A 16517-nucleotide genomic window follows, 5' to 3' on the forward strand; every position below is an offset into this window, starting at 1 on the left:
TTGTAATTTTTTTTTATATCAAAATCATCGGAATCAATAATGAAACATTAATACTTTTCAAAATATAAAAAATATTAAATAAATACTGTCTTATTTAATTCAACTTTTCAAAGTTGTTCCATAGAACATTATTGACTTGATTCTATTTTACGGTGAAAGACCATATAAAAGTTAAGGTCTTATAACTGTATTGCTCATTTATGTGGGTTTGATTTAACTTTTGAAATCTTAAATCTACACAAATAGATGATCAATTTCAGTTTCAGAAGGATCATGAATATATTATGATGTCACTGCAACCCACTTTACAACTAAAAAAGAAGGTGAATATTAGGTAAAGACAATTCAAAATCCATAATTTCATCTCCCAGCTGTTACAGGTACAGAACAAATTGGTTTTTTGGGTTATGTTTTACTTTTAAAAGTGGGGAGGAAACACTTTTTTAGCATGAAGATATAATTTTATCCCAAAAAACCACTTAATTTAGTTTTGTCCGTAAAAAATTATGTAATATTATTATATTATTCTAATGAAATACGTTAGTCTACTCATCCGTGGACTTTCGTTTAATTTCATGAAAATGTCACCATGGTTAGCATGACACTTCATAATTTTTATATTTTAAAATATTCTCTTAGAAAAAATAAAGTTTCCACAAAAGGAGATCAAGACTGTAATATTTTGAGTTTTGTTCTTTAAAAATTGGGATATTAGTTTAAAGGAATTAGTTGGAATTAAGTCTCTCTTAAATGGGTGGAATTCTATTAAGAAAAATGTGATTATTTACTTAAACTTTAAGTTATCCCTTCTTTTGAGGAGAGAACTTTCACTGTGTTGAGTTTGTTCTGGAAGCAAAATTAGTGTACATTCTAATATTGTTTATTGATATATTAACTATCATGAGAAAATTCATAATTATTTAGCATCAAAATGAATTTACCTTTAGTCCATATGCAAAATTTATTTGAAGTGATCACATATCTGTTTCTCCAAGCTAATATGAAAGAAGGAGGCAGGTACATTAAATCATTGTTAATAGTTAAGGGGCGTAAAATAATCAATTAGTTGCAATGGTTGTTTACCCTAAATCACATTGCAAGAAAACAAAGCAGCGTCACAACACTGCCACTGAACTTTGCCCTTAAAATCGAGGGGAACAATCATACGCCGAAATCATGAACTTCAATTTCTGCAACAAGAGTTGAATTTGAACTAGAACTTATTCAAAAATTCAGAGCTTACCGAGTGTATAAATATATATATCAGGATGAAAAAAAGACAGCATGGAGCCAGGAACAGAGGAAACCCTGCCATAAAAATAGTCATCCGCAAGTTCCTAGTAACACATCTGAAATTATGCCGGCTTCAATTCTCTCTATATATACAAACAGCCGTTAACTATGCATTCTGAAAACAAAAAAGGCTAACATAAAAACATGTATGTGACATAGGAGATTAAAAAGAGAAAAGAAAAATTATTGACTCTTGTTGTGGACAATGGCTCCTTCTTGTGTAGGGAGGGGAGGGGCTGGAAGATTATATATATCTATCTATCATACAGGCTGGGCCATCCGGAACAAGATAAGATAATTTACATGATTCCAAAATATATATATTATATATATGAGCCAGCAGCAGATTATTTTCTCCCAAAAAGGAAAAACGAGTTGTCCATACGCTGGCCGTCGGGTAAAAGCTCTGCAGGTTTTTTGTGTTCCTTGTTTGGAGATGGAAAGGACAGAGAGAGGGAAAGAGATGCAGCAACACCATCATCCTCCTGCACATCTCCTAAGCGATCTGGGCGGTTATTTTGCCTGTCTACTGGCCCGATTAAGAAAGGCAGCATACCCTTGGGCGCAGCTGGTGCCGGCGGCGGTGCTTTCGTTTTGCCCCCTAAGGCAAGCTCTAGATTAGGAATCACATCCTGAAATCCTTTATCGTATTCACCAACCCCTTTGGTTGACAAGCTATTCAGCACAGACAGTGAGTTGCTAATATTGTGTGTGCCCACTGGAAAGAAGGTTCTTTCCATCGTTCCCAAGTCCTCCCGGATAATTTTCTCATCACAAGCTTCCTCACATCCTTTGTCCTCAACTGAAGAACAGGAACCAAGATCATTTCCAAGAGATGCAAAACTGTCATTAAAAGAGTCTCTACCTCCAGAACCATAGATCCCACCGAAACCAGTCTTAAGCTTCTTGCCGGAACTTTCTGTGTCTTCTAACTTGACATTTCCCTGACTCCAAGGCATTTTCTGGCAACTCACAGCAGAACCCTGCATAATTGTATCAGAAAGATCTATATGTTTAACTTTATCATTAGGTAGCTGACAGTTTATCCCTTCTGCACTTGGGTCTCCCTGAAAAGTTGCCTCCAAGTCGATATAGTGACCATCTTTCCGTTTCCTCTTAGGCCACCGCCAATCTTCCTCAACATCCATTTTTTCTAAGATTTTATCCCCTCCTATATTGCTTACGAGAACTGTTTCTTCTTCTTCAAGTGCTACCTCTAAGTCAATATAACGATCATCTTTCTGTTTCCACATAGGCCCTTCCTGATCTTCACTACCAATAATTGTTATTGAGTTTTTCTCCTTACTCAAATCGCTTGCATCACCTGTTTCTTCATTATCAATAGTTGCCTCCAAATCAATACTGTAGTGACGATACTCTTTTTGTTTCTCCTTGGGCCTTTGCTGGTCTTCCTCACTGTTTATTTTCTCTGAAATTTTATCCTTAGTAATATTGTTTCTAGCACCTTTTTCAGAAGGAATCACAGACAACGTTTTCTCCTCTTTGACAGAAATATCAGAATCAATTTTTGTTTCCATCACATTGCTGCTTGCACTTTTTCCCATGGCTTCCGGAGGTTTTGACTCTTTGCATGGTCCCTGTTCAGGCACACTAGCTTTCTGCATAAAGCAAGAACGCCTTTCAACAAACTGAGAATATTGGCATCAATAATAACAACAACTCTTCACAAAATGGTTTTTTAAATAGTGATCTCAAGGTAGTTGCATTCACAGCATAGCTTATAAGCAAAAGGATTATAGACAAACAACGGGGGAATTATGCATTAAGCGAGAGCTTCTTTCAACTAATACTCACAAAATGATTTTCTAAATGGTGATATCAGGGTAATTATAATTCATATCATAGCATAAAAGCAACAAGATGTGGGACATATAACGGGATTTCCTCCTGACATACACACAAAGAAATATTTTTAATGTTAACGTCACACATGCATTCAAGTAGGATTTTATCAATTTTAAAACAAACCTTTCGGTCTATCAGATATATGTATTTAAGGATAAAAGCATTACCAGGGACGAATCAGTGGAGATCTTCTCTTGACACAACAGAGTCGTGCTAGTTGGAACCCATTTTGATTCAATCCTACCATCTAGTTTCTCTGTATTTACTTGTAAATCCATATGTGTCTGGTCATTGACATCAATATTCCTACATCCCGTAGTCGGATGTTGGTCTGTGGATGTGGAGGGAATAAGTGCATTGCATGAACTATGCCGATCAATTGTTTCTTCATCCTTGCACTTTGCCAAACAATGTGTCTCAGACACCGTCAAAACAACAGTTGAAGATTTCTCTTCAACTGGCATTACATTCAAACTGGGAATACAAATCTTTTTTGTAGAATCTGAATGATTCATCTTCCTTCCCCTAAATATGCCCCATAAGAAAAACAACATATTCCAGCCTGTCAAAAAAAAAAAAAAAGGATCATTAGCATTCCAAATATGTGTCTGAATTTAAACAATTCTTTTCTTTTTAAAACAGTCACATAATCAGTCATCTAAACTGCAAGCCAAACATGCCCATTTGTCAAGGACAAACTACTCTCCACCAAAAGTTAATGGTTTTATATCTAACATGCCTCCTTAGCACACCTATCGTGAGCTAATGTTCAATTCTTTTTAAGAAGGACAAGTAGTATCGAATTCATAACCACTTCATTGTAAAGGATTTGATTCCCCCCCAACTGATAAAGACATTGGAAGAACCACAACACTTTTAACCACTGTCGTTTGCAAAAGAGGAAACCAAAGATTGACTGAAATTTAGCTTTAGTGAGACACTAACGCCTAATGCATATCAAATTATTGTTTTTTACTTTATCAAAATACAATATAGAACATTCATATTTTTTGCAACCTTAATACATTCCATATATACTAGTCCTATTCATAATTTTGACATCATATAAAAAGTAATATAGAATCCTGACTCAAAATAAATGAGATCATCAGTCAGGCATATGACACATAACCTGTTAGATATTGTTTGATATTATTAAGATATTGTTAGATATTGATAACCACAATATCAAACAATATCTTCTATTTAATCTTTTTATTTTCAGTTACTCTTTTTACTTGTACTTCTCTCTATTATAAATAGATTACCCTATGTGTGGTTTATACACAAGGGAGATTAATCTCAATCCCTATTTTCTTTATTCTCAACATAACCATTTGCCAAAAAATAAACATAAGGTGCACTATAGACAAAGGAATGCTATTCTTCATACAGATTTCTCAAATCATCTTACACCAAGGAGTCCATGAACATTAATCAAAGCATAAATTTCCAAAAAAAGCCCAACCATGCAAGTAAACTTTCACAGATTGCTTAGGATGTTAGATTGTTTGACAAAATGTATGGAATAATTCCTTACGCTGTGAATTTTCAGGAAGCTGATTGGAAGGGAATATCAGCAGTTCAACATCCTCAAAGTTTCCCTTAAGTGCTAAATCATTTCTAATCATGCGATCCAAAAGACCTTTGTAGTGTCTCTCATAACTGTGTCAGAATATCATTAAAAAGTCAATTATTACAAGAAAAGCAATATATATTTGCACTTCATGGTCTACAGTCAATATAAGAATATTATCCATATACATACCTTTCAACATCACTGGCAAAGAAGTATAGAGCTATATTGTCTTCACTAACACCACCATGATCAAATTGTGAAGGCCACATGCTCAAGCGAGAAGCTTCATTGAAAGAAACTTTAGGTAGAAATTTGTTCACTGCTCCAAGAACCTTAGGAGAAGCACAAGAAGATAAATGCGCCTGAAGTCCAGTATATAAATCAGGAGGCTTTCCATTTCTATGCACTTCAAAGGCACCCCTGCAAGCAAAAAACAAAGCTTATGTATATTGCGGAACAAGACAATTAATAAACACTAAGAGCAATCCAGAACAAGAGACAAGCTAGTTCATCATAAGATGCTCCATACTGCCATATGTATTCGTATTCAGGAAAGGCCAACATCTTTGAAGGAACAATCGACAATGTCACGGCTTTATCAGACATGTCTTTCACTACAGGTTTTCCGGCTGCAAGACAAATGGAACCAGACTTTCCTGGTTGACAAGACTTGAGTAGCTTAAAATCATTGGCAGAAGAACATTTGGAAGAATCTGAGGTAGAATTCTCAAGGATTTCCTGTTGGTCAGGGGTTTCTTCAGTAGATATACCATTCTTCAGTGTGCTGGAAATCAACACTGGGTCATTTGAAGTCACTTCACAATTCAAATCTGTGCCTGAGGTAGAAACCTCATCAGTTTGGTTAGATACTTCTTTCTTTTTGTAAATTTCAGGCCTTCTCAATAAAGCAGCCTGAATAGCAGCTTTCAATATATTGCCTTTAAGCATCTCATCTTTTGAACTACTTGACGTAGTTGCAGATATTTCAGCACCAGATTCTTGTGTAGTACCAACACTGCAACCTTCCATAGCATGGCCAAATTCCTTACATCTTTGACAGAATAGGCTTTTTGAAGTATGAACCGTTGGCCTTATGCGATCACTAGAACTATCTCTGCTTTTCTCAATCTGATTAGTTGTCTCTCGTGCTCGAGGCAGCACATCCTGTTGAGCTTCATCAACACGGATTGATGTTCTCTCTGTAAATTTCAAAGAAAATGAAATTAGAAATAATATTATAAGATACCACAAAACCTAGATCTGAAAGAAGGATGCCACACCTGAAAATGAAACCAAACTATCAAGAGCAGCAAATTAACCTCTTCAGCCCCACCAAAAAGAAAGAAAATACAATAGCAAGTATAGAGATCACACCTGAAATAACTTGAGGCTCCAAACTTTTCCGGTTTATATTACTCACTGACCTTGATAATGCACTTGCTTTTCCATCCTGATTAACCTTTAACTCTCGATTGTTGTTCATTGTTGAAGGTTTACTTGATTCAGCACGAGGTGTGAGCCTTTGATCACCCTTAGGAGTGGATACAACAGAACTAACCACCGGCCGATCAATCCTAGATGGAAATTTCCTGTCAATTGCACCTGATTCTTTTAAATGCCTAGATCCTTTCAAATCCTGCACAGCTGCAGACTTGGGTGAAAGCATTTTAACTTTTGATTCAGTTGCATTTGTTCTCCCCAAACTTGGAGATTTGAATAATGTTGATTTTCCAGTCATCCGAGCAGGCATCTCCATGTTCTTTGAAGCATGTTCATTAACCCCTTTCGGCTTGGAGGGAACAACTTCATCAACAAGTTTTACTCTTGGCTTGGAATTTACATTGCTGAATGAATTGGATTTCATTAACATACCTATTCATGAGAAACAATTTGTGCTCAGAATAAATGAAACTCTGGCATATTTAAGACAAAATAATTACACACAGAAAATTGCAGTGAAGCAGAACATCTGAAAAATAAATTAATACCCTTTGAAGTTTGACCCCGGGGACCAATGGAAGGAGAGCGAGCAATCTCTGTGTCACTACCTCCAGAGTTGTTTCGACTAGGTATCAGAAGACTGGGCTTCACTTTAGATTTATTTAAGCTCTTAAATGAAGATTCTCGGGACAATGGAACTAATCTCTTGGGGCTTGATGTCTTTGGTGATCCTGTGCTTGATTCAAGAGCTTGTCTTTTTGCTGCTGGAGCTACCTCAATGTTATCAGAAAGTCTTTTGCCAGTAACTTGTGAGGTTGAACTAACTTCAAGAATTTTTTTGTCCTCAACATCTGAACCACAAAATTTAATCCCACAAATGTCAGCATACAGTCATAGATATGGATATGGATGCTCAAACGTCTATGAACTCAAATAGCATGCAAATTCAACTTCACCCTTACCCGGTTTTTTATTTTCATTCTCCTCTGCTTCTTTACATTCTTCACACAACCAATCCCCTTCAGGGACTTTCTCAAGCATTTCTCGCATACAGTAGCTGATTCAAAGAAATAATAATGGTAAAATCCAGTTTGATAATTAGAAAAAGAAATTTGCAACAATATTAATATTAATAGATAGAAACTGAAAAATAAGGTGAAATTTTCTTATACATACGTGTGCTCTGCACCATCACTGCACCTACTACATATAGCAAGCAGATCCTCCCGACCAGCATCTCCACAGATGTCGCACACCTTTACCTATTTACCAGACAATGCAATCAGAAATGGATTTGAGGATAAGCATCTCCACAGATGTCATTGCATTTGACACCTCTCAGTTTCATCTAAATCAAATTTAGTTTCAGTAGAGAGAAAAGTAAAGATACTCACATCATGTTCCACAACATCTGATTCATCACTCTCATCTTCAGATTGAGTTTCCTGCTTGGCAGGCGATTTAACCAGTTCTGCAGCTTTCTCACACTGTCCATCTTGGACTGAACATTTAGGATCTTCATTGTTCGCTTCACAGACGTCAGTGTTTGCTTCTAACTTTGCGCATACTTTTAGTGAAATGTTGGAAGTACTCTCAATAAGACCATCCTTAACCGTAATACATTTTTCGCCAGAAACAACAGGTTCCCTCTCCTTGGTACATGATGAACTAAAATTCTCAATGGTGCATTCAGAAATTTTTTCTGACACAAGAGAACATGAATCCTTCTCCTCATGCATTATTACTCGTTCTTCATTCCTTTGATGGCTATCATTCACTAAATTAGTATCACTGGCTCTACTTATACAAGAAGTGTTGTCATCATGACCTTCTAAATGCTTGGAATCTTGATACTTATTCGGTATGATCTGTCTACTCTTGGCATTTTCAGACAGAGCATCTTGACTTGAATTAACACTTTGCATATTACTTGCTTCGCTGACAGTTTGTTGTGAGCTTTCACAAGCTCTGCTCCTAAGAGAATATGCATTGTCCTCATCCATAGAATACTGATCAATAGCCGCTCCTATGCGACAGTTTTCATCAGAAAACTCTTCAGCCTTTGGCCCCATGAGAGCATGATTAAGATGCATGCAAGATGAACAAGGAGCCGAGCACACATTGCAAGTTCCAGATTCAAGTCTCATATCAGTGTTCTGAGTCATAGAACTTTTGACAAACCTTTTCCAGATTCAGCTGATACATAATCAAAAACAAAACACAAGTTAGAGGAGAGAAGAAAATTTTGACTCAGACTCTCACAATTGCTTTTAGCAGAGGGTTATGGAGATCTCCAATAATAACAAATTTTCTCTAAGTTTACTCCATAGAATTAACATGAATGATTTATCACAATTGAAAGCACAGAAGCTGCATTTGGCTTGTATCATATTTGTAAACCATATTTTGAAGTTCCAGACTGGAGTTATCTTTTTCTCTAATATGTGGATATTGTGCCATTCATGGATTTACTTGGATATGGAGCAAAGTTGCAAGATTTTAACATGGATTAACTCAATAGCCGTGCTTATATATTAATGAGTTCTTCTTTAAACAGAAAGAAAAATGAAGACCATATGTAATTCCAGAAATATAGTTTTGCTTTGCTTCGGTAGAATTTCGCATACATAAGCAGCTGCTCAACTAGGACGATAGGAAATGAAGAAAACAGTAAACCAAACATTTATACCAAGACCTACAATGCAAACACATGATACATTAATGCATGCATATAATCGCCCACTTCTACAATTTTTGCACAATAATACATTAACACATGATACAATTTTTATCCCATGGCATAATGATTTGAATGCTATTTTATCTGCCCACCCCTCCATTTTAATAGACCATAAAGTTACTCAATGTGACAGATATTTCAGAGCGACAAAACAATAACCGGATTGCCTTAAAAAGAAGAAAAGGAAAAACCTCTCAATTACCCTGTTATCTCACCACGTTCTCCTGGGATATTATGATGATTGATTACCCATGACCGAGGTTCTAGAATCTGGAAACTGCTCAATGTCACTTGCAGAATTTACATCCAAACCACACTAACAAACATTATCCCAACTTTTACATAAAAGGTACTAAGCAGGTACCACTCCATGAGATGCTCCCTCAACCCAGAATCTAACAGATTACAATTTTGCAAATGCTAATTGAAGTGTGCTAAGAGGTCCCCAAAAAAAACAAATTCCCCCCAAGTCCCAGAACCCATTCCACTGACAAAATGAAACCCTAACCCAACCACGCACTGGATTATTCTAAAATCCCCTGTAAGAACCAACAAGTGCCCTACTGTCCCAATAAATTCATCTTAACAAAACGAGAACGGTTGCAATCAATCCATCAACAAAATAAAAGGAGAAAAACCGATTTTAGGGGGTAAATATAAATTCGAATAAAAAGATTAAAAGAAAACCCTAACATACAAAAATTGAGACGGAAACCATCTTGTTTGCATCGCAAGCCTCACCTTGCGTTAGGCAAATTCCGATGAGAAAGAAGAAAGCGCGAAGTGGCGGGTACGGCGAGGTTTGTAGTCGCGGAAATCTGCGTCTTGGAAATTGTGGGTTATGAGAGTTTAGAGTATCTGTGACGACGATCCACCAAATGGAGATTCAAAATGAAGGGTTCAGAGATGAGATGAAGAGCATGCAAATTTCACAGCGAAACACACACACACAGAGACACGGAATTTCATACAACGAACAAACTCCGTATTTATTTATACTGAATAAAATTAATTGCAAGATAAATTATATAATAAATTTCCTCCCGTTTTTTTCTTCTTCTCTCCTCACTTTCTCTGCCTCTGCCTCTGATCTGAACAAAAATATAAATAAAAGTGAAATCTTGCAAATGGGCTTTTTATTTTTTCATCACAATCCAAATCCATCTATCTGACCCAGCTGGCTTAAACTGCCATCTCTCTCTGTAGCTTCCTCAAAAAAATTCCCAAACTCTCTGTTTTCGTTTCTAAAACATATAGATTCATTAATTAAGTCAAAATTCAAAATCCTTAAAACAGAATTCTTGGCCATTTTCCATATTTATTTATTTTGCTTTTATCTTTATTTATGTTAATCTCTTTATTTTCAGCTGGCTATTTATTATTTATTTATTCGGTCATTTATTATTTATTTAGGTTTTATTATTATTATTTAAACCAAGCTGGGGCCACGAAGACAAACAAGTCAAGGTGAATGAAGTGAGCATCCCGCACGTGTGAGTTTAGTGAGGCATGTTAACTCAATGGCAGCGCGTGAGTAAGGTGCGCGTGGGGATTAGGTGGATCAGCGCTAACGCCTCTTTAGCACGCTTCTGTGCCTCACATTTGATCGGTCATTCTTCGGAGTAATATGAATTTCACTTTTTCAATTATTCTCTTTAATTATAAAAAATAGTTTTAGAAAATTAAAATATATATATATATATATATATAATTGGTTTCTTGTACAGTGTATTTTAGTTTTGAAGATAACTTACATATTCGAAATTAGTTTTTCAAATTTGAAATTATAAAATGGTTCCATTTATATTAAAAAAATAAAATAATATACTAAAGTAAAATACATAAACCCTACTACTTTTCGGAAGCATATAATGTCATGGTGAGAAAAATATATTTGTTTTTCTGAAACTAATTTAGTAATTATAACAATAAATAATTATTTTTTGTATTTAGGTGTTTTGAAGTTTTGGAACCAAAATTGACCGTTGAATTTTGTTTATTAGACAATATTTAATTTTGAACATGATTAATGATAAGGGAAATACAATATTTATTCCAGACATTAAATTAATACTTTTCATAATTTAAAAAAAAGATTGAAAATGATGAGGTATTTTTTTTTTAGTGGTGGAAATGAATGTGATATGTGACAGAAAATATGATGTTAAAAAAAAATAGTGAGAGAATTATAACAAATGTGATTGTAAAATCACTACAAGCTATGTGTATGTACTTTTATTAAATATAAGTGTGCATGTTTATAGACATTATTTAGAGAGACTTAAATTAAACCATAGAGAATACGAATAAATTGAATAAGAAGATTTATATACTTTTTAAATTTTATAAAATAATTATTTCAATCACACGTGTATATATTTTATGCAAAGTATATTGTAATAAGTCCAAATAATGATGATATTAATATTTGCAGTCAGAAAATAAAAATATCAATATCTTGAATCCAAGTTGCATTTTGTGGTGCTGATGAGGTCTTAACAAGTGACCTCACGTTTGTTAATAAGTGAGACAGTTCAATATTTTAACTTAGGTCTTTGAAATTTATAAAAAAAAAAAAAAAAAAACAAAATATATTCGAATGATATTAAAAACAAAACATATTCGTATCATATTTACAAAACATAATCATTGTTTTATGTTTAATGTTGGTTTATAATTTATTTTGCTGATAATTTTCGTTGACCAGTTCGTTGACTATATATTTAGGGTTTAAGGTAAATTAGATATTATTACGAGAGAGATGATTCAGTTCAGAAAAAGTTAACCTTTTTTTATTTATCTTGTAAATATTTACATATTTGTATGATTATTGATGGTATGAAGGTATTAAAATGGGGTTGAAGATCATGCATACATGCATAGTTATATTTAATAAATTTTACAATAATAATATTAGTGTTTTTTTTTTCAACCAATTGTCAACCCTACTACAACTTTACTTTGGATAACGTTCGGATACGGCCAATAAATTTTAAGATTAAAGAATTTAAAAAAAAAAAAAAACTATTTCGTCTGTAAAATCAAAACACAAACAAGAATTAAGATTAAAGAATAACAGTGATAGCAATAAATTTTAATCTGGAAACCTTCTTAATACGAGTAAGAAAAAGTTTGAAACTTAATATAGCCATAAAAAATTTAGTATAAAATTAAGAATGTAAGTAGTCTATTTATAAAAAATAAAATCAAACAGTATGGCTTCTATCTTTTTGGCATGACTATCTTTCAATTCTCGCAAAATGTTATGAAGATATAATTATTTTTCCATGAAAAAATGATAATAATTAGTGAAAATATATGTGTGTTCACTTTCATGTAAATAATTATTTTAATGTAGGATTGATTTGTGATTTTGTTTTGTAAATGTAATTTGCGTGTGATTTAAGAAAATCTTAAATAAGTAATACTATAATTTATTTTTATACATTTTATATTTTCGTAAAATAGTTTTCATCATGGTGACAATACAGTGAGTTTGGGTACCGTGACGAGTGGACACGTGTGGAAGTTGAAAGAAGAAAATAATCCAAAGATGGTTTACATCTTTTAATTTAAGTCTTTACCGTGAAGTAAACGAAAGAAAATAAAAATAAAAGATTGATAATAACGTGATAAAGAAATAAGAAAAGATTAAAAAATCAATTTAAACCAGGTTGACAAATAACTTTAAATGTCTAATCTAATTTAATTAAGTATAAAAAAATTAATTAATAACTCGATCAAGCCCAATATAGTGTTAGACTCGATTATAAAAATGAAAATAATACAAGAGAAAACACTTTTTCTCTTTATTTTCTTCTATTTTTTCGTTTCTCCGTGAGGATCCAAAACACTAATTTCTCAACTTTCTGTTAGGAGAATACGATTCTTTTTTTTTTTCTTTACGTGCTTCTATTTTATATGCAATGCTTAGTCAAATTACAAAATATTTATATACGTATGCAATGACCATGTTTGTGAATATAGTCACATTTCCTTTTTCGATTTTTCTTTCGGACTCAAATTTTTTCTAGTATTTAAAAGTTTTAACTTTTAATTTCCGTATTTTTATTTAAATTTCAGCAAATGTGTTATTTTAAATAAACTGTGGAAAAGGAATGTCACTTTATGAAAAAATAAATATTGTTTCTTTAGGAAGGTAAGTTTCATTTCACAAAAAGACACACGTGTGTTTATTTTAAATTAACAAAAAAAACGTGGGCATTATTTAATATAACTTTAGGGAAAAGTAATATAATTTTATGAAAATATAAGTATATTTTATTTTTCTAGAGCTAACATATTTTCGAAATTAAATATTACGGTGGCATGTATTGGGGAATTAGAATATCTAGATAAAAAAAAACACAAACATAGTACAACCTATAAATTCTTGATGCCGTTGACTTAACAAAGATAACAAAAGAGACGAATCAAGTACTAAGACAATAGATATTGAGGATAAGAATGAGTGACTGTTTAATTATCAAATTATGTATCAACAAATTTAACCACTCGTTTCCCACAAAAATAAATTTATAAAATACATGAAGAAGAGATATTTTAATACTTTTAAGTTATACATATATAATGTTATTAAAAAAAATTCAGTCTAATTCAATTGTAATGTGTAAAAATTAATGCATATTTCGATAGAAATTTGCGGATAAAAGAATATATCCGATCAATAATTAATGACCTTAATATATATTGAGAATTAAGAAATTAATTTTAAGTATAACTCAATGTTACAAATATTTAAATTTTCGAAACAATTTTAGATGTCATAAAATTTTCTGTGATATTGAATTAAAATTTTCTATATATAGGACAACAGACTTTGGTGGTATAAACTTGTATTGACTAAAAAAAGTAATAGTCTGCCATCGAAGATCATACAAATCTTAATGAATTATTTTAGTGATTAATGTTTATCAATTTTGTGCGTATGTATAGATATCACTCTCGTAAAACATTCTCATTCAATTACGCAAAAGAATTTTTTTATTTTACTCTTGTCAAATCAAAAGTGATATCAACAAAAAATCTTTTATTTAATTAAATTTTATTAATTTATCATCAAATAATTTGTTTGGACAAAATAATTAAAATATCTTATATTTTAATTATTTTATTTGGATAAATTAATTTAATTTTTATTTTAAATCAAACTCAACTCTACTCTCTCGATCAAAGATGATTCGGTATTTAATTCGGGTTAGTTTGGCTTGATCTTCAACCGAGACCGGTTTGACTTGATCTTTACCAAGTCAATTCGGCTCAACTTTTAGTTAAAGTCGGATCGTCTTTGTAGACTTGCGGACTTTTTTTCATCCTGACCAATGAGGAATTCTATAACTTATTGAATTTTGATTTCTTTTTTTTTTCTATTGAATTTCAAATTCTAATATTTTAGTTGTTTGAAATATCTATTTGAAATTCCTCAATTTAAATTTTCTTTTAATTTTAGCATTTAAACAAGTATTTTGACTTGAAGAAATTTCAAATTCTTCAAATAAATGAATTATTTTCTTAAACGACATCATTCAAACATAAAATTAGACAATGAATAACCATCGACTTCAATATTATTGATGGGCTTACTTGAAATTTTAATACTATTGATGGGTTTACTTGAAAAACAAACAACATCAATGAGACATAAACTCAATCCACCTAAGAAATTGACATTATATTCAACTAAAAAACTTAATACTATATATTTATGAGTCTTGTTTACATTATATATAACTAAATTTTATCATTTTTACCGAACGTTACACTTGAATTTTGAACATATTCAACCATATAAAATCATACATTTTCACCCAGTTATATATTAATTATATATTGTATCCTCATCTTAGTTGAAGTAAGATCTTCATACAAGAAAGAAGAAAAATGTGTGACGCAGAAAGACAAAATGCGTTGCGTATTATTGTGATTTTTTAAGAATTGAATGGAAGAAATGTTGAAGTTGAGAAAAGCGAGGAAGGAGTTGGGTGAGGTACGAGAAACACGAGAAACGTGCATGTTTATGCTTAAAGATTAATTTTCACGACGACGTATACGACAATATAACTTGGTAGTTTTAACAGCTCTTAGATTAGGGAAAATTAATTGATTAAGATATATTAATAGGGCCCATATGCTCTAACTTGCCACCATTAATTAGTTTTGCAGTTGAATTTTTAAGCCTTCTTTAAAAAGTTCACACATTTAAATTTTGAGTTAAATATGTTTTTTTTCCTTAATTTTCAGTTAATTTTGTAGTTAGTCCATTTCGAAATTTTGAATCAATTTAGTTCTTTATTTTTTGAAATACGTGAATTTAGTCATTTTAATCAAATTTTATTAGATTTATTTGACGTGTTTCGTATGTATTTCAGGATTATATTTGAGTTGTTTACACTGTTTGACACATTTTTTCTTTAATGTTAAGTCAAATACTATAATGAGACGTGCTTGAAATGTCAAATAAACTTAACAAAATTTGATTAAAAGGACTAAATTCACATATTTCAAAAAATAAAGGACTAAATTAGTTAAAATTTTGAAATAAACTAATTCTAAAATTCACTAAAATTAAGGAATAAAAAACATATTTAAACCTTAAATTTTTATTATTAATATTTAAGTGCCGACGTAGCACACATACCCCACATGCTATGCAATGAATACATAACTCAAGTTCAACATATCTACGTCAGTCCGTACGTGAGAAAATTAAGATATTCAAGTTTAAATTAGAGGTTGAGGTTCAGCCTACTTCTCCCTATTCTTGTTAGGCTTTTACTTTCTGCACCTCTACAATTTTTTCACACACCTCCAATTTGTAAATTACCATTTTACCCTCTGAACAAGTGATTTCCAATATGGAACATATCCATTACCTCTTCTATGCTTGATTGAGCAAATAATAATTACATATGGTCAAATCATTTTCAAAGATATACATTGTGATTACAAATGTGAGAAAAATTATTGAAATAAATAAAGTATCATTCTAGGGAGTCCATACCTTTATAATATTACAATATATAAAAAAATTTATTGTTTACTTTACTGAGAGAATAAATTTCTTTTTCTTTCTATTTTCAATGTACTTTTTTTTTTAATTGAACAAAATTCACTTATGATGTTAATGCACAAAATCATGAAGATCTTTTGTCACTATTAAATATAAATGGACACCCAGTTATTTTGGGCTTTCTATTAAAGTTGTTTACTGTTGTATTGAGTTTGGGCCTTCTTTCCCTGAGAACAGAAAAGAAAAACTATCGGTTGTTCCTTTTTTTTCTTTCTGCACCCCTATAAAAATCAGTGTTATAGTTTAAAATTGTCTATAAAGTTTTGCACGCATTTAATACTTTCCCCTTAATATTATTTTTGAATATTATGTAAAAGATTAGTTTATATGTATGTTTAATAAACGATAAGGTTAAAAAAAGATTTTTAATTCAACTCTGTTAAGATAATTGTTAATTTAGAAGTATATGATTAACTTATAATTTTAAGTGAGTAAACATAACCTCTCTCTTTCTCTTCATTTCTTCACCTCAAACTCAAATCCCTATTTACTTTGTTATTTATAATTTA

General features: G+C 32.0%; 1 protein-coding gene across 1 annotated transcript; it reads right to left on the reverse strand.

Moving 5' to 3' along the window:
- Positions 1 to 1239: 1239 nt before the first annotated feature.
- On the reverse strand, positions 1240 to 10154 carry LOC114172977. The gene is made up of 11 exons (XM_028057152.1): positions 9660 to 10154; positions 7573 to 8374; positions 7355 to 7440; positions 7141 to 7235; positions 6727 to 7029; positions 6113 to 6610; positions 5268 to 5937; positions 4928 to 5158; positions 4700 to 4824; positions 3327 to 3721; positions 1240 to 2912 (listed from the first exon to the last, which is right to left on the reverse strand). Exons 2-11 carry the CDS (start codon positions 8341 to 8343, stop codon positions 1641 to 1643), a joined length of 4446 nt encoding a protein of 1481 aa, XP_027912953.1. The 5' UTR covers positions 8344 to 8374; positions 9660 to 10154; the 3' UTR covers positions 1240 to 1640.
- Between the last annotated feature and the right edge of the window lie 6363 nt (positions 10155 to 16517).

The sequence above is a fragment of the Vigna unguiculata genome, chromosome 2 (genome assembly GCF_004118075.2).
Source record: "Vigna unguiculata cultivar IT97K-499-35 chromosome 2, ASM411807v1, whole genome shotgun sequence".
Taxonomy (NCBI): domain Eukaryota; kingdom Viridiplantae; phylum Streptophyta; class Magnoliopsida; order Fabales; family Fabaceae; genus Vigna; species Vigna unguiculata.